This window comes from Lepisosteus platostomus, chromosome 6 (assembly GCF_059453375.1).
Source record: "Lepisosteus platostomus isolate fLepPlt1 chromosome 6, fLepPlt1.hap1, whole genome shotgun sequence".
Classification (NCBI taxonomy): domain Eukaryota; kingdom Metazoa; phylum Chordata; class Actinopteri; order Semionotiformes; family Lepisosteidae; genus Lepisosteus; species Lepisosteus platostomus.
In genome coordinates this window covers 64,547,980-64,573,941 of record NC_142616.1, presented here as the reverse complement: position 1 = coordinate 64,573,941, position 25,962 = coordinate 64,547,980, and the positions used below count along the sequence as shown (strand labels likewise).

The 25,962-nt window shown below is 37.0% G+C and overlaps 1 protein-coding gene and 1 long non-coding RNA gene across 3 annotated transcripts in view; one reads left to right on the top strand and one right to left on the bottom strand.

The window, feature by feature from the left end:
- phf2 (PHD finger protein 2) overlaps window positions 1-23,218 on the top strand; it is a 40,085-nt gene extending 16,867 nt beyond the window's left edge. The window contains exons 4-22 of one of the 2 annotated variants that reach the window (XM_088636909.1): window positions 1,656-1,816; window positions 2,798-2,939; window positions 3,170-3,356; window positions 4,738-4,900; window positions 5,559-5,646; window positions 6,654-6,760; window positions 8,710-8,801; window positions 9,387-9,476; window positions 11,307-11,621; window positions 11,876-11,995; window positions 13,081-13,196; window positions 13,470-13,648; window positions 13,904-13,971; window positions 15,024-15,190; window positions 16,552-16,805; window positions 18,475-18,570; window positions 18,757-18,866; window positions 19,393-19,639; window positions 20,244-23,218. In XM_088636909.1, the coding sequence (XP_088493035.1) occupies window positions 1,656-1,816; window positions 2,798-2,939; window positions 3,170-3,356; window positions 4,738-4,900; window positions 5,559-5,646; window positions 6,654-6,760; window positions 8,710-8,801; window positions 9,387-9,476; window positions 11,307-11,621; window positions 11,876-11,995; window positions 13,081-13,196; window positions 13,470-13,648; window positions 13,904-13,971; window positions 15,024-15,190; window positions 16,552-16,805; window positions 18,475-18,570; window positions 18,757-18,866; window positions 19,393-19,639; window positions 20,244-20,332 (2,791 nt within the window). In that variant the 3' untranslated portion in view covers window positions 20,333-23,218. Of the gene's footprint in view, window positions 1-1,655; window positions 1,817-2,797; window positions 2,940-3,169; window positions 3,357-4,737; window positions 4,901-5,558; window positions 5,647-6,653; window positions 6,761-8,709; window positions 8,802-9,386; window positions 9,477-11,306; window positions 11,622-11,875; window positions 11,996-13,080; window positions 13,197-13,469; window positions 13,649-13,903; window positions 13,972-15,023; window positions 15,191-16,530; window positions 16,806-18,474; window positions 18,571-18,756; window positions 18,867-19,392; window positions 19,640-20,243 lie in introns of both variants that reach the window. The other variant, XM_088636908.1, reaches the window with a different exon arrangement.
- Window positions 14,231-25,962, bottom strand: part of LOC148662126 (uncharacterized) — a 55,330-nt gene continuing 43,598 nt past the window's right edge. The window contains exons 3-4 of the long non-coding RNA XR_015939669.1: window positions 16,529-17,008; window positions 14,231-15,695 (exon numbers count right to left, since the gene is read on the bottom strand). This is a non-coding gene — a long non-coding RNA (uncharacterized LOC148662126). The remainder of the gene's footprint in view (window positions 15,696-16,528; window positions 17,009-25,962) is intronic.

Below are 25,962 nucleotides of genomic sequence, written 5' to 3'. Positions count from 1 at the left end.
GTGCCTGGAGTTTGTATGTTCTCCCCATGCTCACGTGGGTTTCCACTGGGTGCACTGGTTTCCTCCCCAAGTCCAACGACATACTGGTAGGTTAACTGGCTTCTTGGAAAACTGCTCCTGGTGTGAGTGTGTGCTCTGCGATGGACTGGCTTCCTGTCCGGGGTGTGCCCTGCCTTTGCTGGCTGGGATAGGCTCCGGCTCCCCCACTGGATAAGGAGATTAGAAACTGGATGGATTTTTCTATTTGGAAATGTATGGATTTTATCGACTGGGCAAAAGGAAGTGATATCCAATTATCTCCTAGAGACTTGCAGGCTCAGAGCAGCTGTTCCTTCACACTGACTTACTGCCTGCTGTGCTAGTTTTGGATTATGTCACTTCCTTTGTTCAACATACCTAGCAATTAGCTTTTGCTTCAAATTGCTTTAATAACGGATGTCTAAATATGAATAACATGGTTCCCGTGTCTTGTAGCACAGATCTGAATGTTCAGAGTTCAAATGATGATGAGTTTTTATGAACTTATTTGAAAGATGTTTATGTTAAGAAAACAGCAGCAGAGATCTCACAGTTTTAGCTGATAGTGGCAGAAACCTTGGCAACTCCCTGGATAACACTGCAAAGGGATTTTCAGTGATAACCTCAGTAAGCAGACAAGATTATTAGAGTCTTTAACATTATAATGCCAGTTATAGGTTGTTTTACTTATGAAGTTATTAAACCTTAAATTCTTAAAATCAGTTAAATACAGTCTGAGCCCATATTTCAGTGACATTTATTTCAATTTTATTTATTATTAGTCTTAAGGCTTTTTTGATACATTTGGCTGCCTGTGGCGTTTCAGAGAACATGTCTGAAGGTTGACTGCAGAGTTACCTATACCTAGTATAATAGTATAACTTGGCTATTTGTGGTTTTAACTCCAGGGTCCAGGCTAAATTACACTCTGGGCATATACAGTATGGCCTCCCTAAAGTTCCCCCCAAAAATAATCTGTAAAAGCAATTATTACAGCTCCACCTGATCTGCTGGACAGAGGGAACGTCTGCCAATCGTCACCATATTAGAGCTGCACTTGAGTGTAGATAAGGCTGCTCTCTTCCACTACGAAAAAGTTTTTAGGAATCCTTTGTGTGAAATCAGTTTATTGATGCAAAGAATTATGATGATCATTAATGTAAATGTTGATAACTGGAAAATGTTTTTAAACAGTTTGATAGGTATTTTAACTAAAGAAAGTGTTAACCCAGGCTCCACAGTTCATAACAGTGTCAGTAGATGGTGCTCACACACCAGTTTAAGGAAAGAGAGGCACAGAAATTTCGTAACACCAAGCATAAGGCATGATGGAAACTACTAAGGCATTGTTTTTAATCGGTCTTTGGTATGAGCTAAAGTGTTCGGTAAATCATTATCTTGAATAAAAAAAACATCTCAGCTGAAAGCAGTAAGCCGTATTACACTCAATTTTATTTTTTTAAAAAAGCTGTTATTCCAAGGAGGAGGTTATTGTATACAAAAATATTCAGACAACATTTTTGTGACTTGACTTTTTTTTTTTGCTTCCAGACTATGACGTTTTCGTAGTGTACTCGGGGTGCATGTGAATTTTTTTTTTGTATTCACATTCATCTTTATTGTGGTCTCTTCGGTAGTTCTGATGATGTGCTCACGAAACTGAGTGGAAGTCAGTTGACAGTAGAATATCTGGAGGAGAACGGATTCACAGAACCTATACTGGTTCCAAAAAAAGACGGTCTTGGAATGTCTGTACCTCCACCGACGTTTTACGTCAGTGATGTAGAGAACTATGTTGGTATGTATCCTCCGTTGGTATAATATCAATACTTTACCTTATACAAAGGGTTTAATAAATAGTGCAATATTTACTGGTATATTCTGTAAAAAAACACAAAAGACAAACTGTTTAATTTCCTTGCCTTTTAACTTCATATTATAATAAATGTAATATAATAAACATTTATTTTAACACCTTTGAAAGCAATCATCTCACTGTGCTTTACAATATATGAAAAGCACACAAAAAACAAAAGCATGTCCACACATTGACATAGTATAATGCTCTTGTTAAATTCTAAGGGTTTCTAATGGAAGCAAACCATCCTGTACAGCACTGGGAAAATGCCTTTAATGGAAAGTTTTATATGCATTCTGTGTATAAAACAGCGCCATCTGTCTGTCAGTATTTTTTGGCTGTAAAAATAACGTTTCTTTAGCACAGCTCATACAGAACATGCATCAAAACACATTATCTTTGCATGGCTCAGTATTTAAAAATGTTTTCCCCTTGCTGTGCCACAAAACCATTGTCTCTAAATGTTTAAAGATATATTAACAAGACATGTTGTAAAAATAAATAAACTGTGCCTTTGAAAACTTATATTTTTAAATATTATAGAAAACGAAAACTTTAAACCCACTGAAGGAAAGTCAGTTTTTTTCTCTTTGACACATTTGAAAACAATTGATTGCTTTTAAATTGTGTGATTTAATTTTTTTTAGATTCCATTGTTAATGCGCTCGCATTAATTTGTAGTTCTAAGTTTAGCGTCACTTTTACTGCTGTCAAGGAGTTTTTGTAATCATAAATGAAATGTTAAAAGTTAAAATAAATGTTAAAAGGTGTGGAATAAATTAACAAAATTGTGTTTCACTTTCTGCTTCAGAAATAAAATGTCTGGTATTTTTAAAGCAATTTTTACTGTGGGGTATTCTGAAACCTTCTGACCTGAATTCCAGGACATGTCTTTGACTGATTTTACACTTCGTTTCCTAGGTCCAGAAAGAGCTGTAGATGTCATTGATGTTACCAAACAGACAGACAGCAAGATGAAGCTCAAGGAATTTGTTGATTACTACTACAGCACAAACAGGAAACGAGTATTAAACGTGATAAACCTGGAGTTTTCAGACACAAGGTGACCACCCACAAATGTTCAAAGAATTTTGCCTGACAAAAGATAAGGGGTTTCAAGAGCATACTTTTCAGATGAATTGTTGAAATCATTTTACTAGGATATAGCAGTTTTTATGAATCTATCAAACTTCTTGCTTTAAAAGCTCTAAGCCACGTTTAAGTTTTTGATTAGAAATATGAAATACCAGAATGACTGACTGTCCCCTTCATTTATTTTTGTTATCTATCAAGGATGTCCAGTATCGTGGAAAGTCCACAGATTGTCAGGAAACTGTCCTGGGTGGAAAATTACTGGCCAGATGATGCACTGTTGGGAAAACCCAAAGTGACAAAATACTGCTTGATCTGTGTGAAGGACAGCTACACAGACTTCCACATAGACTCAGGGGGATCTTCAGCTTGGTACCACGTACTCAAAGTAAGCAACTGAGCTTCCATTATTTGATATGTGGTTAGAATTGATACCCCCAGTTCCTGAGCACCATGGGTTCGTATATGACACACTGGAAGCTGTGTTTTTTTAATTTGGAATTGCTGGTTATTTATCATTATGTACAAACCCAAACTGGGATGGCCAGGTGACTAAGACCCAGCTTTATAGCAGTGAGTCCTGTATCCATACAGAGAGAGCATGAGGACATGTAGAATGTGTTCATCTGAAGCCCTGCACCTGTTAGATCTGTTCCTGTTACGACAGGCAGAAGCTGTGCCTCACGGGAGAGGAGTGGCACATTTCTCACTGTTGGCTGTACAAGCCTGCAGTGCCCAGCAGGTCCCAGGACAGACTGTTTTGCTGAAAGTCATGAGGGCAGAAAATGCCACTATTGCTGCCACTTGTGCTCCATCACCTTTGGAACTGAGCACAGCTGGCTAGTGACATAGGCTCAGGCTGGCGACATGTGGACTAGAGAGCTCGCCTTGCTCTCCGAATGAGCAGCAGTACTGGTGGAGCCACCTGGGACCCTACAGAACTGATCTGACTTCATCTTTCTTCATGATTCAATTTGACCTCCGTTAAGCGACAAGCTAAAATATGTGATTGGAAAAAAAAGGAAAGACTCGCGCAGAGACGTAACTTCTTTCACAGAACAAGACATGCCAGTTCACGTGCTGCTTGAGCTTTTCTCAAGGTTTTCAAAAGTGGGGTAGTTTTTAGTTTGCGTAAAAAAAACCCGAGCACGCATAAGGAAGCAGTTGTTCAAGAATGTTTGTGTATTTGAGACACAAACTGACAAATTATGTTACAGAAGTGAAATCAAAGGTTCATGGCGATTTCTTGATATTTGTATAACTCAGCTGTGATGGATATAAGATTGTTTGATTAATATAGATCACAACAGATCAAGGAAGGAACTGTTATTAGAAGACAAAGGTTACCTTACGTTAAGTTGATGATCCACTTTTTCTTTACATTAATAAGATGTATGCTGTCAAACAGGATCCATCATCATCATGCTTAAATGAACATTATGAAAGTTTCAGCATTTCCTAAAATGCATTACTGTGAGGTATTTCTTTAGGGCTTTTATGATTAATGAGATATTATGTGTTGGCCTCTGACCAAGTAATACTCTCACAAAAAGGCCTCCTGCTGTCTGACTTGGTCCAAATTAGGATTTTCTTACATCAGCCTCATGTCCTAAATCGTAAAACAGCACGTGCCAGTCATCCAAATCATGCTTTTGCTTGATGTGTTTAATGTGTTTTGGCATAATTTATGAACTCTCCAATTTGTCAGACAATAACATTAGTCTTGTTGATTCGTTTTCATTGTTTTATGTGCATGTGGTCCTGTGCAGGGGGAGAAAATATTCTTTCTGATCAAACCCACATCTGCCAACATGTCCTTGTACGAACATTGGCAGTCCTCTTCGAACCACAGTGAAATGTTTTTTGCCGATCAAGTAGACAAGTGTTACAAGTGCATACTCAAACAAGGTCAGACGCTATTTATTCCTTCAGGTAAGGCTTGTGATTTATTGGATTATTTATTTATATGAATGTGCCTTTTAGATAGTTTGTTCTAATTCTTCTTTTAAAAGTATCTTACCTCTGGGTGCAAAAGTGTTTAAAAATGCAAAACAGTATCAAATTTCTCTATCACTGCTCATAACACTAAATATATTTTAATGTTTGCTATTTAATGTTTTTTTTAGTATCTTTATGAATGAAAGGTCTCAAAAAACATGTTAATTGAGCTTTTGGTTGCAGTCTAACGTTTATTGAATAATGATAAAATGGGGTGTTCCAACATGTTTCTCTTATTGTTGGAAAAGATGTCAAGTTTCACTACTATTCAAATGAAAGTGGTGCCACATTTTCGGGACACACTGAGCCTAACAAGTTTGCTTATTGGAGGAACTTTTATAAATCACAAAAAATAGCTTAAATGAAGTTTCACTCCCCGTTAGGCAGGGTTATGCAAAATGATTTTGCAAAATGATATTCGTATAGAATTTCTTTTTAATAATTAAAAGTATATATTTTCATCAGACCCTCAAAGGCTGACTACTGTATATCATTCCATGTTAAAAGCTGATGAATAATAATGACTTCAGTTGATAAAAGTTCTGTAATAATTCTCTTTTGACTTTTTTTTATTCTTGTTTGTCCTTGTCAGGCTGGATTTCTGCTACATTGGCCCCAGTGGACTGCTTGGCCTTTTCTGGTCACTTTCTTCATAACCTGAGTATTGAAATGCAGATGAGGTCTGATATTTACGTTTCTACTCAGTGGTTTTAATATAAATCTCATTCAGATAATACAAAATACAGCACTGCGATTCTAGGTCTTGTAAACTTTAAATAGTATTTGGAGATTTCCAGTTTATTGTCAATGGTGGATTGTTGATTGGGCCAGTGAGTTATGTAATTCCAAAACGTGCATGAAGTCAGGGGTCTGAGAGAAGAAATCTAACTTAAACATTGCCCCTGCCTGCTATCCATACTTTGTTTCCTATCAGAACAGCTGTATTGGCAATATATGTGACTTACAACACAGTGATTTGGGAGGATATAAAACATGAATAATGTGTCCTGTTCCAAGTTTAAAAGCTTAACAGGGACCTTGCACAAACTCTATCAAACATCTGCTTACATATGAGAGAAAGTAGAAAATTAAGTCATTGGAAGTTCAGAGCCCTTTCATAAAATTCTGTGAAAATATTCAAATATACAGTGCTGATGGTTAAGTTTTTTAGGTTTATTTATTTACCCTGGGGTGCTGAAATATATGACGTCATTTTCACAATTCTTAATTTTCTGTTTCACATGTTCTCAATGTAATGAGAAAATCTTTTTATTCATTGGTGTGTTTGCTTTGAGTGACGACAGATGTAAACGATTGCCACACAGTGCTGTGCTCAGAAATAGCTGCTGTGATTTAATTTCTAGTCACAGTATCCCAATCACGTGTTTGTGGGATGATGAACCAAAGCAAAGCAAATGACCGCAGAGCCACATGATCAACCATTCACACACTATCGCCCAGTCTCAGGAGTGTATAAAAAACAACTTCCCCATTTCACGATTAAATTCATTTGGACATTTCTGTAAAGACACAAGAAATTGCATTTCTTGTAAATATTGCCTGCATTATCTAAAATGATTTATTTCTGTAGCTGTTAAAATCACTGATTGCCCATTTTTTTGTGTTGTTTCAATTAGTTGATGTCTGCAGCTCATTATTTTAAAGAGCAATTTGTTTTGCATCGCAGAGCTTATGAAGTGGAAAAACGACTAAAGATTGGCAGCCTGACCCCGTTTCCAAACTTTGAAACTGCGTGCTGGTATGTGGGCAGGCATCTGCTGGAGAGATTTAAAGGTAAATGTGAGACCAAGCATTGCTGGCTGTTACACTGAAAAGACCTGTTTTTAGAACCGTGACATGGACTGGCTTTTAGGAACAACAGGCGACAATGACATGGTGGTTCGTGGGTTCTGAGTTGAATATTAGAGTGTAGAGTTTGCATGTTCTTCCTGTGTCCTTGTGGGTTTCTTCCCAGCTTTCAAAGACACATGTCTCATCCAGAGTGGACAGCTCCTGGTTCTGGGATGGGCCACTGCCCTCACCAAGACTTTCTGATAATGCACATATGCAACAAATCATCCCCGAAGGTTCTTAATGACGGCAATTTCCTTTTAATTGACATGCTCATAATCTTTGCTGGACATGTTTCCAATAAACAAGAACTGGAAAGAAATATAGGATTTTCCTGCTCGGATGCATAACTGTAACTTCCTGATCATCGTTCCAGTCTGCCATTCCTGGCTTGAGCCTCCGGAATGGATGTAAAGCTGGCCTCTGATTTTCAAATATTATCACGGTCATTAAATTGTTGCATCACTAAATACACAGGTGATTAGCCTTAAAAGACTTAGCTGAAGCTAAAATCACTTGCTCCATTACAGATGGATATTAAGCCCTTTTTTAACCCTTGTCACTTGAAACAAGGTCATTGTTTCTGTTTAGTGTCGGCTAAGTATGCTTTTGGGATGTGTTTGATTTCATTAAATTACTTTGATTCTCGCACAGACAAAGCTAAAGGGATGTCCTTTTTTCCTCTTACATTTTAGAAGATACCTAAACTGACTTTTATCCTTTTTATTGACATCATTTTTCTATTATCTGTGCTTTCTTGAAAAACAAATACAGTATTGTTTGCAGTGTCCTTAAACCTCATCTTAATATACAGTATCTTAAAAATCTGCATCTCCGTTCAGTGTCTGCTGTAGTCTGACACATGGTTAGGGTATTTTCTGCTAGCCAAGCGGTCTGCAACCACAATCCTAGAAAGCCTTAAGTGGATCAATCAGTTGTCTAATTAGGAGGCCTTAATATGCCCTCCACATCTCTGCTCGCAACACTCTTCTGTGGTACTTGTCTCTGCTCTGATTAAAGTCTAGCTGGACCACAAGCAGGACCGACTGGGTTATGGATCTAAATCTGAAGTTTTTAATCTCTGCTTTAAGTTAGTCTTTCTCCAGGGTCTTAATTTTACTGCAGTGCAGAATATATCTATTGTAGGTACTACATGCTCACTTTGGTTTAATCATAATTAGGGCACACTATACAGTATATGGTGCATATGACTTCATTAACATTTGGTTTTCAGATTTGGCTTGTATGTGTATTCTTTGTGTCCCAGTTTAATCATACTCCTAAATGTTACAGAAATTTCCCCTCCATCACTCAAATTTATTTTGTATAAGATTTCAGTTTTTTTTATCCTTCACTGAAATACAGTAGGAGGTTTGCTTATTTCTCAACACTTTTTTTACTTATTCATCTTTACAGAAACTTTAGATATTTACTTCTGTTTGCATGAAGCTCTTTCCAATAGCAAAATACTCCCATTAGTTATCTAAGTGATATACTGCCTTGCTACGATCTTAATGAATTAACTTATAGGAACAATTATTTAAAAGTGCAGAAGACAATACAGTATGTTTGACTGTTTAGGGCTGAGTAAAAACATTCTTATTCCAACGAATTTAGGCTTCAGGCAAATAACTTCCAGCATTCATACATGCAAAAGCTGCCTCATAGTTCCCAGAGGATATATTTCATTGGCAAAGGTTAGGATTATGCTCTGATGTTTAATCGCTCAATAGTTTAACCCTCAGGTCTTTAAAAGATCACATGTCGTTTCATGACAAATTGAATCTAAAACCTTGAACTTTCTGGAACATATATAAATGATCACTGTGCTGTTTTTCAGGGTAGTTTGATCTTTGGAAGCATTAGGTGACGTGTTGAAATCTTTTCTGCAGGTTTACACAAAGGTGGAAAGCAGCCCGCTCCTTACTTAGTCCATGGTGCCAAAATCCTCAATGGAGCTTTTAGATCGTGGACAAGAAAACAGGTAAGTGATATTTTTGTAACTCGAAATTCCTCTTTCCATAGAAAGGACACGAATAAACAAAGTGAAACAGTCCTTCAGAGTAGCTTCTACTCTCTTGTACCTGACCTGCTTTCAGATTTGTACTCTTAAAAGTACAAGTAGAATGAGGTTATATCCTCAGATGAGGATAATTCCCCGGCCCCCCAAAGTATTTAATTAAGTAACTTTCTCTTTTTAAGTTTTTATAGCCATTAGTTTACATAGCCAAGATGCCCATTGTAATCTAACATGAAATAACTTGCAAGAATCAAGTGTTCAGGCTGTAAATCAGTGATGTACCTGGCATGCAGTGAGGTCATACATGACTTCTTTTGCTACTGTTAGATGACATCACCTGATGTCATTATTTTCATCTCTGGGCAAGTCATAGTAATGGTCATAGCTGTTGTGTTAAGAGATGAAAAAGTATCACACTTAAAAATTGTTGTGCTATTATCAATTGCCGAGCCTAAAATACTTACACAGTTTCCACTTTCTCAGTAATTAGCTGTCCTGTTCTCCTACCAGTTAACCTTTGCTTTTGTATTGTAATGTACATAACAACAGGCCCTTCTTGAACATGAGGATGAACTCCCGGAAAATATGAAGCCAGCACAACTCATAAAGGACCTTGCCAAAGAGATAAGAATTTCAGAGGTGGGATTTCATTTCATAGTCCACGGTTTCTCCTCCCAGTTCATGCTTCTGTTCAATCGGAGTGTCCAAAGCCCAGAGCTAAGACTGCCCTCATTCACAGAGCAGGTGTTTGGAAGTGGGCTGAATATTACCAAGTGTTTGATTCATTAAAAATAGACTTTGGCATGTCAAAGTCAACTTATACATTAATAAAAAAGCCTTCCAAACAGGGTTTGTAGTTTTTGATCCTAAAACAAGTGTGTTCTATTATTACAGTATGTTTAAGACGTGTGACCTGCATTAGAGAAGTATCTAAAATTGTAATAGAAAAAAAAGCATACCACTTTCCTAGTATTGTACTGAGGAGAATACAGTAAAGAATCTTGTTTCAGGTTTCTGCCTGATTACATTCTGTTTATTGTGGTTTTTGGCCTTTGCCTCGCCTGCCACATTTGATCTCTTCCAGTACTTGAATGCAGATCAAATACCTTCAATTTGTTAATACGAAGGTAGCGTGGAAAAATTGTAAGGCTGTTTACAGAGCTGGCGCTATCCAAATACCGCTAAAATATTTAGTTTATGACAAATGGAGAAATACTGCTTCATTAAAAAAAAAACACTGTCGCAGTTATTTTTCTTGGGTGAGAATCCGAACCCTGATGTCTGCAGTATCACTGTTGGGCTTCATTCTGTTTCCATGCTCTGATCACCTCAGAGATACCTTGAAAGTTCAGGGATATTCTGAAAAAATACAGACTTAAGATAAATTTGCAGAAATTTAAATAAAATACCATAACCATGTAAATAATTCAATCATTTGATCATATTCAGGCTTTATGAAGCCACAAGGAGGATCAAGAATAATGTAAATCTCTTTCCTTGACATCCGAGTCAAAGTCATGCTTCTTTAGGTCCTGTCAGTGCATTATAGTACACGTTTGAAGACATCTTTCACACAGCCTACAAGTCTTAAGCAGGCAGCCGGAATGTGTGGTGTGCCTTTGTGATAATTACATCACAAATACAGTCAGAAAGAGCATAAGCTACAGTATATCTGCACCTTGCTGTTGACTGGCCAATTCTTACAGCAGCAGGACTTATATTTTCTGTATCATACTAGGAAAGTGGAGTTCACCTTTAAAAGAAAGCACCATACTGTGTGCATCATTTGTCTTCCAAGGTGGTTTGCTGGACCACTCAACGTGGATCAACAAAACACCAAGAACAGAGCTAGCAGGCACAGCCCAGTGAGTTGACCACTCTTTTTACTGCATGTGTTGGGTGTGCCCTATCCTATAAATGCTGGTGTAGTCTGACACACCGGTTATACATATAGTGTGTAGTAATGTATATTTGCACACAAAGATTGGCTCCTTTGATTTACCAGTAACAAACCCAGGAATTAAGGACTGTGCAGGTATGTCATAATCATTTGTGCTTAAACAACCTAGAGGGGTTTTCGGAATGCTCTTGGTTGCCCTCTAATGTTTGATCAAAAGCATGATTACACTCCAATGGAGAACTGTGATCAAACAATTTCTTTCTGTGTCTTGTGCACCTCACATTTTCTGTATCCCCTTGCTGTATTTAATTACACGCACAGCCTGTGCTTAATCTATTGAGATGTGTGAACAAATCAAGGGCTGCCAATCCTTCAGTGTGCTACTGTTAGATTTAGTTAGCACTTATTGATCGGAGTATTAGTCTACTCTGGGCATTCAATCACTGGACACAGTTGTGTTTTGCTCTTGATCAGCGATCGTTGGATCTTGACAGCCGGTCGAACAGAAGGTACCTTTCTTGTCTTCCTGCTTTTTGGTAATTTACCAAGCGAAAATTTGTTTCTTGCAGAACGTGTCTAAAGCCATCAAGCTGGAACCGAGCACCAACATACCTGCAGAGGAGGCTCTTCCTGTGGAGCCAGAGGAGCCCGTTTCTCCTGTGCACATTCCCACTCCACCCAGGGAGAAACCCACCAGGAAAAAGGCCCCAAAAACCAACAAGACCCCCAGACCCCCAAAGACCCCCAAAGCGAAGGAAGGAGGAAAGAAGAGAGGGAAAAAATTGAAAGAGAGCCCGACCCCACCCACAGCGCCTAGCTTGGATGTCCTGGAGACACACACGAAGGAGACCTTAATGAAAGTGGAAACGCCAAAGAAAGGGAAGGTAGGTGTGACCTGCTGGTCTTTTTTATGTCTGTAAAGTAGCTCATTAGAACTACAGTTAGAAGGTATTCTAATTTATTTATTTTTTAAATGCAAACATTAAAATGCAGGCCATTTTTGGTACTCGCGCACATTTATTTCATGTCCTGTAAAAAAAACCTATATAAGACCTGCTGATCACAATGTCGAAAAGTACGTTCCAGTGCTTCTGGAATTGTAACATGTGGGGATGTTGTTGTTTCTCTTTACAAACAGGCCTCAAAGAATGTAATAGGCTTGCCTGAGAAAGACGTCTTAAATAAGCAAAACGATGTCGATAAGTTTGAAATCCGAGAACAAAACAAGAATAAAACGGAAGCAAAATGGAAGTACAAGGTAAAATAAATGATTGAGGAATATTCATCGGGATATCATATATAAGTAGCATGATATTAACTGTAGAGAATCGCATTTTACACATTATACAACATGTATTTTAAACATTGTACAAATTTGAAACATTGGAGAGTAACACTTAAAAAAAATTACGTCAGTGGGTTTACAATTTTCAGATTAGAGAAATCGGTGAATTCAATTTGTAGCTCTGTCATAAAATCCAAAGGAGTATTCTGCTCATAACTCCTCACATCTGCCAATATCTTGTTATGCTAGTGTTTACCTAATACTGTTATACTATTTTCTGTTAACTACACTCTACATAAGTATTTACATATGCCTCCTCATATAAAAAAGGTTGTTTTGTTATTATCACTGAATAATAACAAATGTGTAGGAGAGCATACTTCTGAAGAAACGGAAGACATTAGAAGGATTTAGTTTCATGGAAAATTATATGCCAAAGTGTTCTGGAATGTTTTTAGTTGCTCCAAGTATCCTTGTCCAAGGTTTTTTTACCAGAATCTCAAACGTTAGCAGATGGATGAGAAGCTCTGTCAAACATTCACAAAGGTCATCAGAGACAAGTTTTTTTTTTTTAAATTTACCTTTCATAGTGAATCACAGTATAAATGAGTAAAATATAACATGCAACATAAATTGCCCTCTCTCACACTGTAAGAAAAAACATTTTGCTGTTTCTTTTGTTACTTAAAATGCTAGCACAAAACCATGTGAAAGTGCTCACTTTTTGCACATAATTTAACTGCACTACAAAGGCGGCTGTGAATAGTAAGCATCAAATATCTATAGATTTTTTAAATTTGGAATTATAACAATTTTTTCAGTACCACTAAACATATAAACCAAATGCAATGGTTAACCATGGTTAAATACACTGAACGTAGTTTTACAGCAGGTTTTTTAGTGCACCTTGATTGGACTCGCTGTTATGAATTATTCTCTAAAAGTACATTTTCACATCTAAGAATTGTCTTGTATGCTGTTACCTTTTAAAATTTCCACCGTTAGTTATTTTGTGCACAATGTTCGCTCATAATTATCTTTGTTTCTTTTTCAAACAGAACAGCAAACCCGATTCTTTGTTGAAAATGGAAGAAGAACAAAAAATGGAAAAGACCCCACTATCAGGAAATAAAGACAATAAATTCGCCTTTTCATTTTCAAATAAAAAGCTAAGGTATATCTTTGAATTTTCTGTCAATTAAAATTCTGTTTGTGCATAATTTCCATTGATGTTTTTTTTAATACAAAAGATGTTTGGTATTGCTAACTTGAGATTTTAAGCAGGATCACATCTGCGAGAGATCATGTGTGTTGCTCTGACATTCTTTGTTGCCTGAAACATTTTCCATGAGTTATTTATAAAATGTACTTAAAATTTGTTATGTGACTTAGCCTTCTTAGGAGGCCAGATCAGTTAAGTGTTTATTTTAATGTGGTTTCCTTATAGCTCTAAAGGGCTCAAACCCCAGATGAATTCAAGTGTATTTGGATCATTGCAAAACTTCAAAGAGGATAAAGCCAAACCAGTCAGAGATGAGTATGAGTATGTCTCAGATGAAGGAGAACTGAAAATCGATGAGTTCCCAATCAGAAGAAAAAAGAATGTAGCTAAAAGAGACCTATCATGTGAGTTTCACCTTTATTTTCATCAATATGGATTTTGATATATTGAAATCATCCGGTACATATCATTAACAGTATATCCTACATATACATCCATATCCTCATTTATCCAATTTTTATCCTGTTTTTTGGAAATAATTGATTTTTTTTCTGCTGGAATAAGCTATTTTTGAATTCTCTACATTTGTGAATAATACCACATCTGTTAATGAACAGCATAGCTTACAATTGTTAACTTCTGTGTACTTTCCTCTGCAGTTATATCAAATGTCAAAGAACCCAGTCAACAGGCTAAAAAACCAAAGCTTCTACCTACAGTTCCCAAGGTATGTAAATCTTGTTTTTGGTTCTCGACCTCCGTTGTATCAAGTGGCAGAGTTCAAATGCAGGCTGCCAAGAGCTGTGCTTCAGTCCCATTGTGTCCCATACCAGTGTCTTTCAGAACCTCTTTGCTAAAGAACCCTAAGCCATTGTTTCTAATACTCATAACTAAACATTATCATTGCTAGGAAATATATTGCAAAGTTCTTTTAACTTTGAAAAACACTGATAGGCAGCAGAAAATGAAATACTGACAAGACTGGATTAACTCTACCATTAGGTTTTTAATAGGTTCCTTGTGCATGGTTTAAAAGCCACTTTTTTTAAGAGCCCGTCCCAGGGTTAAATTAGGCTGGATGTCCCACCCGCCTCCCTGATTATCAACCAAGTTCATTTATCCTAACCCTTCATTTTAAGCCAGCCCTGTGATAGATGGGGAGAATGTGCTCGTTCCCCCAGCCATCGACGGGCTTAAAACAACACACAATGTCGTTGGAGAAAAGAAGAAAAAAGACTCTTGAGTATCCAGCCAAAAGCTGCCACAAACTGATGAGGGAAATAGCTGCGGTAAAAACTCAGTTCCAGTGAGAAGCTGGTTTAACTTGAGTTCTTCAGATGGTCAGTGATTTTAGGTTACTGGCTGTAGAGAGTCTAAAAATCACTTCCTTCCTTTCAGTGTTACTCATTCTGTATATTGTATATTTTGGAATATTTCCCTGTTTCTTCTTCTGTTAGTAAAAATATTGCAAAGATGCCTCTTAACTGTGGTATGTTACATTTTTTTTCATTCAAGCATAGTCTATCAACAGTTTATTTAGTGGAAAGCCTCATATGATTTTAATTCGATGAATATTTATCTAACAGGAAATAAATAGTCCCCATGTTAAGGTTCCTGATTCAGTCTTTACAAGGTCATGCAGAGGACTCAGAAGAGGGGAAGAGCTTTGCTGGCTAGTTCACATTGAAGATTTTTGTGTTATTTTGTCAAATCCGAAACATATTAAAAACAATCCATACAACTACATTTTACTCATTATTTTTCATTTTGGTACTGCAGAGTGATGAATCATCAGATGAAGAATCCCTTCACATAGATACAGAAGTAAAGCCAGAAGTCAAATGTCGTAATTCAAAGGTCAAGAAGGAGAGCAGTAGTGCAGCAGGAATTTTGGACCTTTTGCAGGCTAGCAAGCAAGTGGGTGGAATTGACTACAGTGCCAACAGGTAGGGATGTCAGGCTGCTTTTGCTCAGTTGTGTGTGAATCTGAATCGGGAATTAAGTCCATTAAGACAAGCGGTCAGATTTGAAAGTGTGGCTTAGAACAAAAAAAAAGTCTGACCTGTTCAGAATAAGCTGAAATGCTGTAACGGTAGAGCTGGTTCATAAAAAGAACAGGAACAGTGTGTGATCTGAACTCAAAGTAACCTTTCATAAGATTGAATTGGGAGGTAGTAGGTAAGGAAGCTATTAATTGGACACGTCTAAACTAATGCTGCAACCAGATTTTTTTTTTTTTAGAATGTGAAATATTTAGCACGTGTATTGAAAATCAACCCCTGGAAAAAGTAGTAATTCTGTTAGCTGTTTACATGCAAAGCCAGTGTTTGTTTGATCCCCTTCTCCAGTTTATTTGTGAAAGTCATGGCCTGCTCCAGGCAGTTCCTCTGTTCATTTTGCCATTTGGTGTTTTGGTCAGTTTTTGATGGTCCATTTCCACTTCGTTGAAAGCTGCAAATGAGAGAAGAACAGAAGAAAAACAGCACTAAAATATGTTAATTTCTCAATGATTGTTTTTAGTACTTTCTAAACTGATAGATGACTGGATAATTGTGGATGTGGAAATGACCACACTCAATTATAACCACATTGAATAAGCTGTTTTCTCTTTGTTTCAGCTCACTGTGTAATGACTTAATAGGCAGTAATCCTGATTTTTGCGGTTACTCTTGCAAGTTTTCACAAGCTAGATGCAGTCTGTACAAGCTTGAAGTTATCGCATTGCAATGTTCAGTAATGGAAAAAGCTGGTCATACCTAAGAAATATGGTTTGGCTTTAGTTCCCCTTGCAAATGTAAGCTCTGGAAGGTGAGAAACATAATTGGCAAGCTATCTTATACACACGAAAAACAGCATTGTCATCTTCATTCATTTCAATCAAGAACAAATACAAAATTAATTAATACTTTTCCCATGGAGCCTTCCAATATCATTTTTTTTTTTGGACCATCAAACATTTTTTAGGACCGTTCCGGGAGCAGTCATCATCACGCTAAAAGACTGTGTCGGAAAAGTATTTCCCAAAAAATAAAAAAAAATTAATCAACTAAAACTTCAAACATTTTAGCTTCCATATTTTATCTTGGCAGTGGAGAGTAAGTTTAAGTTTTATTAGAAGCCTCCTCTCCCTAGTCTTATTGTTATAGACCAGGTGGTTTTTGCCCGCTATCATGGTGAATTTTGAACACCTACTGTACCAATAATCGCGCAGTTTCACCACCTGTGCAGCATTAGCTTGAAGTAATGTGTGTGTGTGTGTGTGTATTTTCTATTGACGTACTTACAGTCAGCCACCTGCATCCCCCAGCACACAGGAAGCCATTCAGGGCATGCTGTCAATGGCCAACCTCCAGTCTTCAGACTCCTGCCTACAATCTTCCTGGACCAACAACCAGTCCAAGAACAACTCCCACTCCGCGCAGTCCTCCAAGAAGACGGGCAACAAGCGTCCCACCAAGCGTCCGATGAAGAAGACCATGAAGAGCAGCAGTGTGGACAGTGTGGAAATGTTTGACGACGAGCAGGATAACCTTGGAGCATGCTTCAAGGACTCCGATTATGGTGAGCGGGACAGCTCTTCAGGCTTTTGGATTTCGGGTTCTGCTTCCCCTTAGGGTTTTTTTAATAGCACTTGCTGCAAAGCAAAGGTGCGTGCTGCCTGTTTCGAGTCGTGCAGAACTTCAATCCAAGCCCATGACTGACTGGCACACGGTCACACGGATCTTCGGTCACCATTTTGCTGCTTGTAGAGTCCATTTCATTTCCTGAAATTAACAAGAGCTTAACAACAATAATCTGTGCTGTTCTAAAACAGCTGTCCACAGGGCTCAGTGTTAATAATACTCCAAAACTGATTTGAAATGTACAGGTAGATGGTAATCACATTCTTTTTGAAGTGTTACTGGACAGAGAATGAGGCTTTTCACTCTGCCTACAGTATCATGTTCAGGGGTTTATCAAGTCAGTCAACTCCTGTGCAGATATGCTATATTTGATGTTGTGTCAGTTTTTCTGGTGGTTTTATTAGAAACAGTTGGCACTTAGTTTGTTTAACACGGGGTTACAACACTGTATGATGGATAGAACTGAAAGATTTTTTTAATCTTAGCAATTCCTCTTTGGGAACCAGATGAATATGTTTGTATTTACAAGCTGTAGGTTCTTTCCAAAGTCTTATGCAATTGACTTTAGTGTCTTTCCAAAAGGCCTCTTTCTGGTAGACTCCTGCAATCTTCTCTCAGCGAGTGAAGTCCAAAAATAGCAAAACTGACCCTCAGCTTGTTAATATTTCATTAATGCAAGTGCAGATTGTTGTTTCAAATGCTTTTTGATCTCAAGCACTAATTAGTCATTAACGTAAAGATCATTTCCATTTCAAATTCTCACCAAGAGAAATTGCACTAGCGTAAAGAACCCTTGATTTTTGTAAACAGATCATTTTTAATCTTGATAATTTAATTATAGGAAAATGTGTGCACGTAAATGGTTTTGTTCAAAAGCAGTCCAGTGAAGAAAGGCAGCACTGGACTGCTGAGCAGCTGTCTAGCAGATGCTGGGCTCAGTGGCTCAGAGTTGTGCTGTTGCTGTAAAAATATCTACTATTTTAATAAAAGGAAACCAAATACAAATTAAATGCATATTTTCTTTAAACACCAGGAAGCCTAAGGGTAATAATGTAGTCTAATAAAATGAAAACAGTGTGCCGGTATACTGTATATGGTACATTAAAACTAGATGAAATTATCATTATTATTATTATTATTATTATTATTATTATTATTATTATTATTATTATTGGTTGATCTGATAGTTTGGCATTTTGTGCCATACCATAACACATTCCAAGTTCCTGGAAACAAAGAAAATGGCAAATCCAGTCAGGTGTAGTAGAACAACACTACATTTCTCAATAAAGTAATATCCTTGACATTGTTAACATTTATTATACATTTTGAAATTACAGGAGATTGTTCAGTTTTATTTCAGTTGTACAAGTAATGCATTTTAGATCAAACATATCATGGGAATCTTCTTTAGATCTTAATCTGGAGTGAAACAAGACCAAAGGTATCTGTTATACAGTGTGGTAGATAAGATGTTATAATTATGCTGTTACAAAATGATATATATATTTAAGTGCAGAATAAATTAGCCTGTCTCCATAAATTGATGATCCAAAATTGTCAAGGGACGCAAGATAACTTAACGAAACATTTTCTCTCCATTCTAGTTTACCCGTCGCTGGAGTCCGATGAAGATAACCCCGTTTTTAAATCCAGATCGAAGAAAAGGAAAAGTTCCGATGACACTCCCTACAGCCCAACAGGTAGGCCGACGAGCCGAGCGACAGTCGACAGTTCAAACCTTGTCACGTTAACCCTAGCCAGTTTGCTCTTGGGTTAGATTCTTTGTTTTCCCATGTCTCTTTGGTTTTCACTGGAGGTTTATCGCCGAGTGGTTTTTAATTTAGTTTTTTTTTTGTTTTTGTTTTTGTTTTTTGGTCACCGCGCAGCGCGAGTTGGGCCTTCAGTGCCGAGGCAGGACAGGCCGGTTCGCGAGGGGACACGAGTGGCTTCCATAGAAACCGGGCTGGCGGCTGCAGCCGCCAAACTCTCCCAGCAAGTAAGCTCTGCAGCTGGCTCTCTGACGCCATCCCTCCGGCCAGCGCTTACCCCCGCCTCCCCTCCTCACATCACGTCCAGTGTCACTTTCCTTTTAAACGTACTTGCTTGTGGAGAGCTCTTCTGTCCTCGAGCACAGTGCTTGAACTAGTGGACAGAGAGGCCTTCCAGTCCAAACCAGCGTCTCGCTGAAACTCTTCAGGGTGGAAATTAATTTTACTTTATACTGTAGATATTTCAGATTTTTAATTAAGAAGCAGTCTTAGCACTTAACTGAATTAGTATATGTAAAAACACACACTACATGCTAGAGTAGGGAAGACGCATACTACATACTAGAGTGGTAAAAATACCTACACCTATCAACAAGCAAGACTCATACATCGGTTCCTGGTAATCAAAAATTATTGGCAACTCCTTATTTTAGAAAAACCCCTGCTGTATCATGACATGACCACCCTGACGTACTGTATGTGTAAGACCACAAATTGAACAAAGATGTCCCGTCTTCTCCCAATGTCTTACAGGAACAACAGAAGACCAAGAAGAAGAAGAGCACTAAAAAGAAGCCTTTATCAGATGATTCAAGTAAAATTTCTCAGGACAGCAGCTCACCGGAGCAGAAGTTGGACTCCCACCCCAGCAGCCTGGCAGATCACGAGTACACAGCTGGGACAGCCAAGACTCCAGGAGGCCCCCAGCCAATGGCCCCAGGAGTATTCCTCACACAGAGGCGGCCCTCTACTTCATCTCAGAACAACGCCTCAGCCAAAGGTAACAGCGGCCAGGCTATTGTATATAGCGCCTTTAAGGAAAGCATCCTTCACAAAGGAGGGGTGTGTCATTTTGCATTATTTTATAATGCATTTCAAAGTAAACATCCTTCGCAAAACACTGCATATTAAAACAGTTAAAATGCTGTTGAAATAAGATATAGAAAAAATAAGACTTTAAATTGTACAAGAACTATACAAGCCCATTGCCTAGGGCCCAACCATAGTCTGATAATCAAACACCAATCAATACTGAACATAAAACGTTTTTTAATGGATAAGATTTATTGGTGTATGGGATGCTCTGTCAATAAGTACTTTTTTTTTACAGTTTGTACATTTATAAAGGAAATTACTCAAAAATATATATAACCAATACAACTTATCATATGTGCATATAAAGAAAACGTATTGCACAAAAATGACTCATTTTATTTTCAAAGTGGCGTTATTTTCAAAATATGCCATGAATTTTAGCTCTTTAGTTTCTTAGTAATAGTAACAGTGTGCCTGATGTCAGTTCATAAATTCAGCATTAACTGGACACAGCGATGACCTTGCTGTTATTATTTACAATTAAAAATGTTTGTTTGTTTTATTTACAGCCAAACGGCTAAAGAAAGGCATGGCTACTGCCAAACAGAGACTTGGAAAGATTTTAAAGATTCATCGGAATGGAAAACTTCTTCTGTAGCTTCTACAGCTCAAGGCTGGGACTAATTCATGGTATACCAGGCATATTGACCTAATCCTGACACCGTTCCTATTCACTGATTACAGACTTCAACAGCAACCTGAAACATATGAGGAATAGAACAGGTTTCATTTTTATTTTCAGTTTCTAAGAAAAATATAGATCAGATAGGTTTTTGCCTCTACATATACTTTATAACTTTCAGATATTAAAGTGTACAGGATATGTGCTATAAATATTTTTTAAGAAAACGATGTGCGTCTCATTTTACTGAACTTGTCAGTCTACCAAGGATTGCTATCCAGCATTGCAGATCATTCCAAGATCTAGAAAGTATCCCTTGCGTTCATATTGTCGCATGTTTGTTAAAAAAAAAATATTGGTGGTTTCTGGAATTCACACACTCTTGGCTTTTCATCCTCTTACAGTGTCTTAGAAAATATAGTTTGGTGTTGGGAATGGGGATGTTTAAATTGGTAATGAATGCCCCCCCCACACACACACAAGCAATTACTGCAGAATCATCCTCTCCTCCTACGTTATTCAACTTGAAAGCATTAAAACGATAATTATTTCTTTTTTACAAAGCACTGTCACTGAGAACATATTGTTATATATATTTAAGATGTACTTATGAGACTACAAATGCACTTATTTAGATGACTATAAAGCACTAAGGGGAGGAAATTGAGACGCTTTGGCAGTTTGTAAAAGAGAGAACTGTTCAGTTCACAAGTGTCAGTGTCAGTATAGGGTGGCCCTTTAGATAAGATTAGGATGAAATTATTCGTCATGATCATGATGACCATGGTACTCAGGCTAAAACAGCTCAGTAGAGGTTAAGAAACTTTCTGCACAGTAAAGGGTACCTCTTGAGTCATGGAGCCATTAATGATGAACAAGTAAAAATATATATATATAATTGGTAACCGAGAAGAAATAATACCATGGAGACCTTTGTAAAAAAACATGGTACAGTAGGCTTTTAATTAACACTCATGTCATTTCTAGAATTAATATGACTCATAAAGCCAAATATCTTTTGTTCTGTAAATATAATATTTTATATTAGCATATTTCAAATACAATCATGAAGAACCTGTAATTCTACAGTAAATATTGTTCGTAAAACTACATAGAGCCCCCAAAACATAGGATGTAGGTTCCAGTGTAGGTTTCCTTTAAAGGAAAATCACAGCAGTAGTTGTTGTGACTATTTAAAACGAGACTTGACAATTGGGCATCTTTATCATCTCTCTCGCAGAAGCAAAAAGAACAGGAAAAAGAAAAACATCAACAGTAACCTAACACAACCACTTATGAATTTGCACAAAAATAAAACTGACAGCAGGAAAAAAAAAGCCTACCCCAGTCTCACAGTTGTGTGGTTTAATTGATGTGCCATGAGCAGTTATTAAATAGCAATGTGGCGCTTGATAGAAATGTTAAAAAAGGACTGTGGTGTGATGCTTTAATACTAAAGCAAAGAAGTGAATTATGTTTTTAATAATGTACAATTTTAATAGATGTCAGCTGTGTCTGTATTTCATACTCATTTATAGTGTTGATGTTACACGTTTCCCTTGATGAGGGACTGTTACATGCTTTTTGATATCAGTATTACAGGTAAGTCACCCTTAGAATGGGTGTTAAGAAAGAGCAGATTTGCATATTTTTTATAAATGCTGACAGTATGAGAATTTCCAGAAAATATTTCTCACTATGAAAACACTAGATGCTTGTAAGTTTTTCACTGGGACATAGTTTTACTGACAAGCCTCATTCTGCAGCCTTTGGCTTTTAGTGCTAAACAGGGATACTTTCTAATTCAAAAGTTGTTTCTCAGGCAACACCAAAAGTATAGATTTAAATATGCATTTTTATTGCATTGCAGTATGTAGAATGTAGCTTGTAAATAGCTTTTTAAATTACTACTTTTTGTAACAAAAGTTTTCTTTTCTTATTGATACTTCATTCTACATTTTTACAAGTTTTTTGCTATTTAATAACAAAATCTATATATATAGTCTTTACTTTTTCAATTTGTTAGCTACACTTTAGGAATATTTTTTTTTTAGTTTTGTTTTTTAGATTGAGGTGTTGCCTGAAAAACAAAACATGAAACTTAGTATGGCCTTACACACAAAAAAAAACAAGTGTACATATTCACTGATGACAAGAGATGAAGCTTTTGAAGAAAAAAAATCTGTTTTTACAACCAGCTTCTTGTTCAAGTTCTCGTAACCTGATGGGATTCAAAATTATTTTACTAGCACCTTGTGAAGTGTTTTCTGTGTCCGTGATGTAATTTATTAATGTTTGTAGCTTTTTATATTTGTACATTTCTTAAGAGCTTTGTTTTTAAATATTTTATCAGCCTGTGAAAGTCTTCTTTTAGGAATCTGTAACATTAACTACAATAACGGAGGTCTGAGGCCTTGTTTATTTTTCTCAGGCACTCGGAAATTGGTTTTAGGACCGAAATACACTCTTCTTTATGTTATTTTTGTTTTGTTTTTAAGGCCCTGCCAGTTATTTTACAGGGCCACAGTTAGAAATGTTCACTTACGACATGTTATTATAATTATGATTATTGTTATTGTTATAATTATTGTTGTTATTATTATTAAGCAGCTATGTGGTATAACCCTGCCATCATGCCTTTTATTTCGGTAAAATGTACATTTCTAACAAGGTTTACTGCGGGTATCTATTGCAGTGTTTTAGTTACCAATGGAAATCTTGTATCAGCTCCTCAGAATTTAAATACACACAGATCAAATTTTAACAATTGAACTATTTCAGGTTTTTTGTACAAAATGTGTGTTGCTTTGTTGTGGTTTATTTTTATATGTTCAATTCATTAAATTTATCCGCTGTATTGTAGCAGTGTAAGATACTGTACCTAACTGTCTTCCCTCACTGTCAAAAAACAATATACCCCTGCCCAGTTAAAAGAAAATACTGTACACACCTCTTCTACTAGATCCTAGAGAAATGGAAACGCTCAGTGCAGAATAGTATGTGTATTATAACCCAGTCAGGAAATATATTTTACAGGTGGGAAAGACCTGTTTTTCAACATCAGCCCTTAGTTTCCCATACCAGGCCAGAGTCCCAAAAACATGTGAGAGCAGGAATATCGGCTTGAGATTAAGCCTGTGTGAAGAGAGCACCCCAGGACTGGGGCTTCAGTGATGACAGTAAGCTCCATGCAGGAACTGTGCAGAGACCAGCTAAGAGCATCTTGCGAACTGGTGATGGAAGCCAATGATTGTGCACAGGGGGCGCCGCTTAAGAGCAAAACCAGTCTTTGCCACCTGTGAAGCTTATTTCCATGGATAATTTGCTAATTCATTTCCCTAACTGACTTACACTTGGATTCCCAACACAGGCACAACAAACCATGTGACAATTCACACAGTGCTTTACAGCTATCTTTCAACTATGCAAGGACTACCAGGACTAGCTCAAAAGACAAACTGTACATAATTCACCCTCAGTTTCATGTTCACAGGGAGCTACATTTGGAGTACGGAGAGGCTACAGTTTTACAATTGCACTGTTTCAGGGCGAATTCAAATGTCTCTTGAAATGATAGCCTTTATGCTCTACTGAATTAACCTACTGTTAATGCAATATTAGCATAGTGTGATTGCTGGGGATATAATACAAATATAAATTAATCTTAAAAGAAAACGCATACAAGTAAATGTTTGTTGTAGTGCTATAAATCCTCTATGATTGTAGAACTGCAACCACGTTGTGCATCCTCATCTCCAAAGTCATTAAAGCCAGATATTAAGCACAAGTGGGATACATTCTTCCGAACCTTATCAATTATCAGATTTCATCTGATTTTTAAGATTGATTGCTTTACTGTCCTAGAGATGCTGTAATCACAAATTTTACTTTTTCTTGAAGTGGATGATTCCAAGAACAACCAGGAGAGTTCCCACGGTCATTCTAAATATAAAGTATAATAATAGTTAATGAATGGGGTATCAGATTTCTCGAATCGGTAAACTCTGGATATGGCACATTTCATAATAAAACTCCAAATAAACATAACTTAATTGATAAAAATGATTTTGCCATTAGCTCTCAGGAAAGAATGCCTGTTTGCGATATTTCTTTGAACATAAAAGTTTTTACACCTGGAATCCATAAGGAATACTGTGTTTTAGAAAAGCATATTTTAAGAGTTTGTTAGTTGTTTCCTTTTTATTTCAACATTTTGTAAATTCTTGAGGCATATGCCTGTTTTAAACAATGGCTCTATTCCTCGAAAAAGGTCACAACTATAAACGTCTCAAACTATATAGCATTTCATGTTTTCCTGTAATCACCCCAGATGGTACACTAGGGGAAAAAAAACAGCATCCAAACATTCAAATTGAAAAGTTTGCCACCTTCTGCGTTTTGTTACATCCTAAGTTAATGTCAGCAAGTAAAAACCAAAAGCTTACTGAGCCCAGTGGAACAGAAGTATCCAGTTTCTTTGTAGTCACCCTTTGGATAGACAACACTCTTCTTTTTGAAGAAAAATGCAGATTGCTTTTGAAATGATATTTTATTTGAAAAGGCATGACAAGGTTCTCAAAGTTATTTAACCACGAGTTGTAATGTAGAGCCCAGCTCAATTCCATCGTGTGAACAATAAACTCCTCAAGTGAGGAATAACTATACTATACTACAAGAGCATTAAAAACGCCACAAATACAGCTGCTTTTCAGTACGACTCAAGTCTACTTTTCGAACCACTAGGTGGAGCTCGAATCACAAAAAAGGTCCAACTCGTCTTGAGTCCCGCTGTTTCACACTATAATTTAAAAAAAAATCGGTCTTTTTAGAAACAGCGTAAAACTTTGACATTTTTTTTTCTAATCCTGGTCCTCTCATGCTATGAATTTGAACAAAAGCCACCAAACTATGGTGATTTTTAATATTTAAATACTGAACGTTCTTGACATGCTCTTCCGCAGCAGAGCAACCAAAAAAAAACCCCGCAAAATAATGAACCGGCAGTCTTCATTTCTCAACAAACACCGCTTTTATTTTATTCATATTGGATTTGATTTTTTTTTTCAGCTAAATGGGAGAGCCAAGCTTTAGTTTCATTTACAAAAAAAAAAGTCTTCGGTTTCATGCTAGTGTAATAAATTTGTCGCATGACAAAATTCTTCAGCAGCTACGAAACACGAAGGCTTTAGCTATCTGCATAACTTTCTCATAACTGGAGATTACCCTTGAAGGTCCATTTAACATTTAACAGAAACACACTTTCAAGGGATTCAGCTATTACCATGCTATTTATCAAGCAGTACAAATCACCACGTTTCATGAAACAGCACTTCTAAAATACACCGGCAAAGAATTTAATTTTGTTTTGTTTTTCATCCAATAAATTCTGAGTTAATGAGAAGGTCTGTTATTTCAGAACTGCTCCTTTAAAATATGGGGTTATTAAAATTAAAGTATTTGTTTGTTTTACTGTTTTTCCTAATTAAAGCGGCTTGGCTGAATGTGCTTCTTTTTTCATACGAGTGATGGCTGACTGCTGTTGCCCATCATGGATACAGAAGAATTCCTGGAAATGACTGGCATTCCTGGCCACCCTGGATGATAGG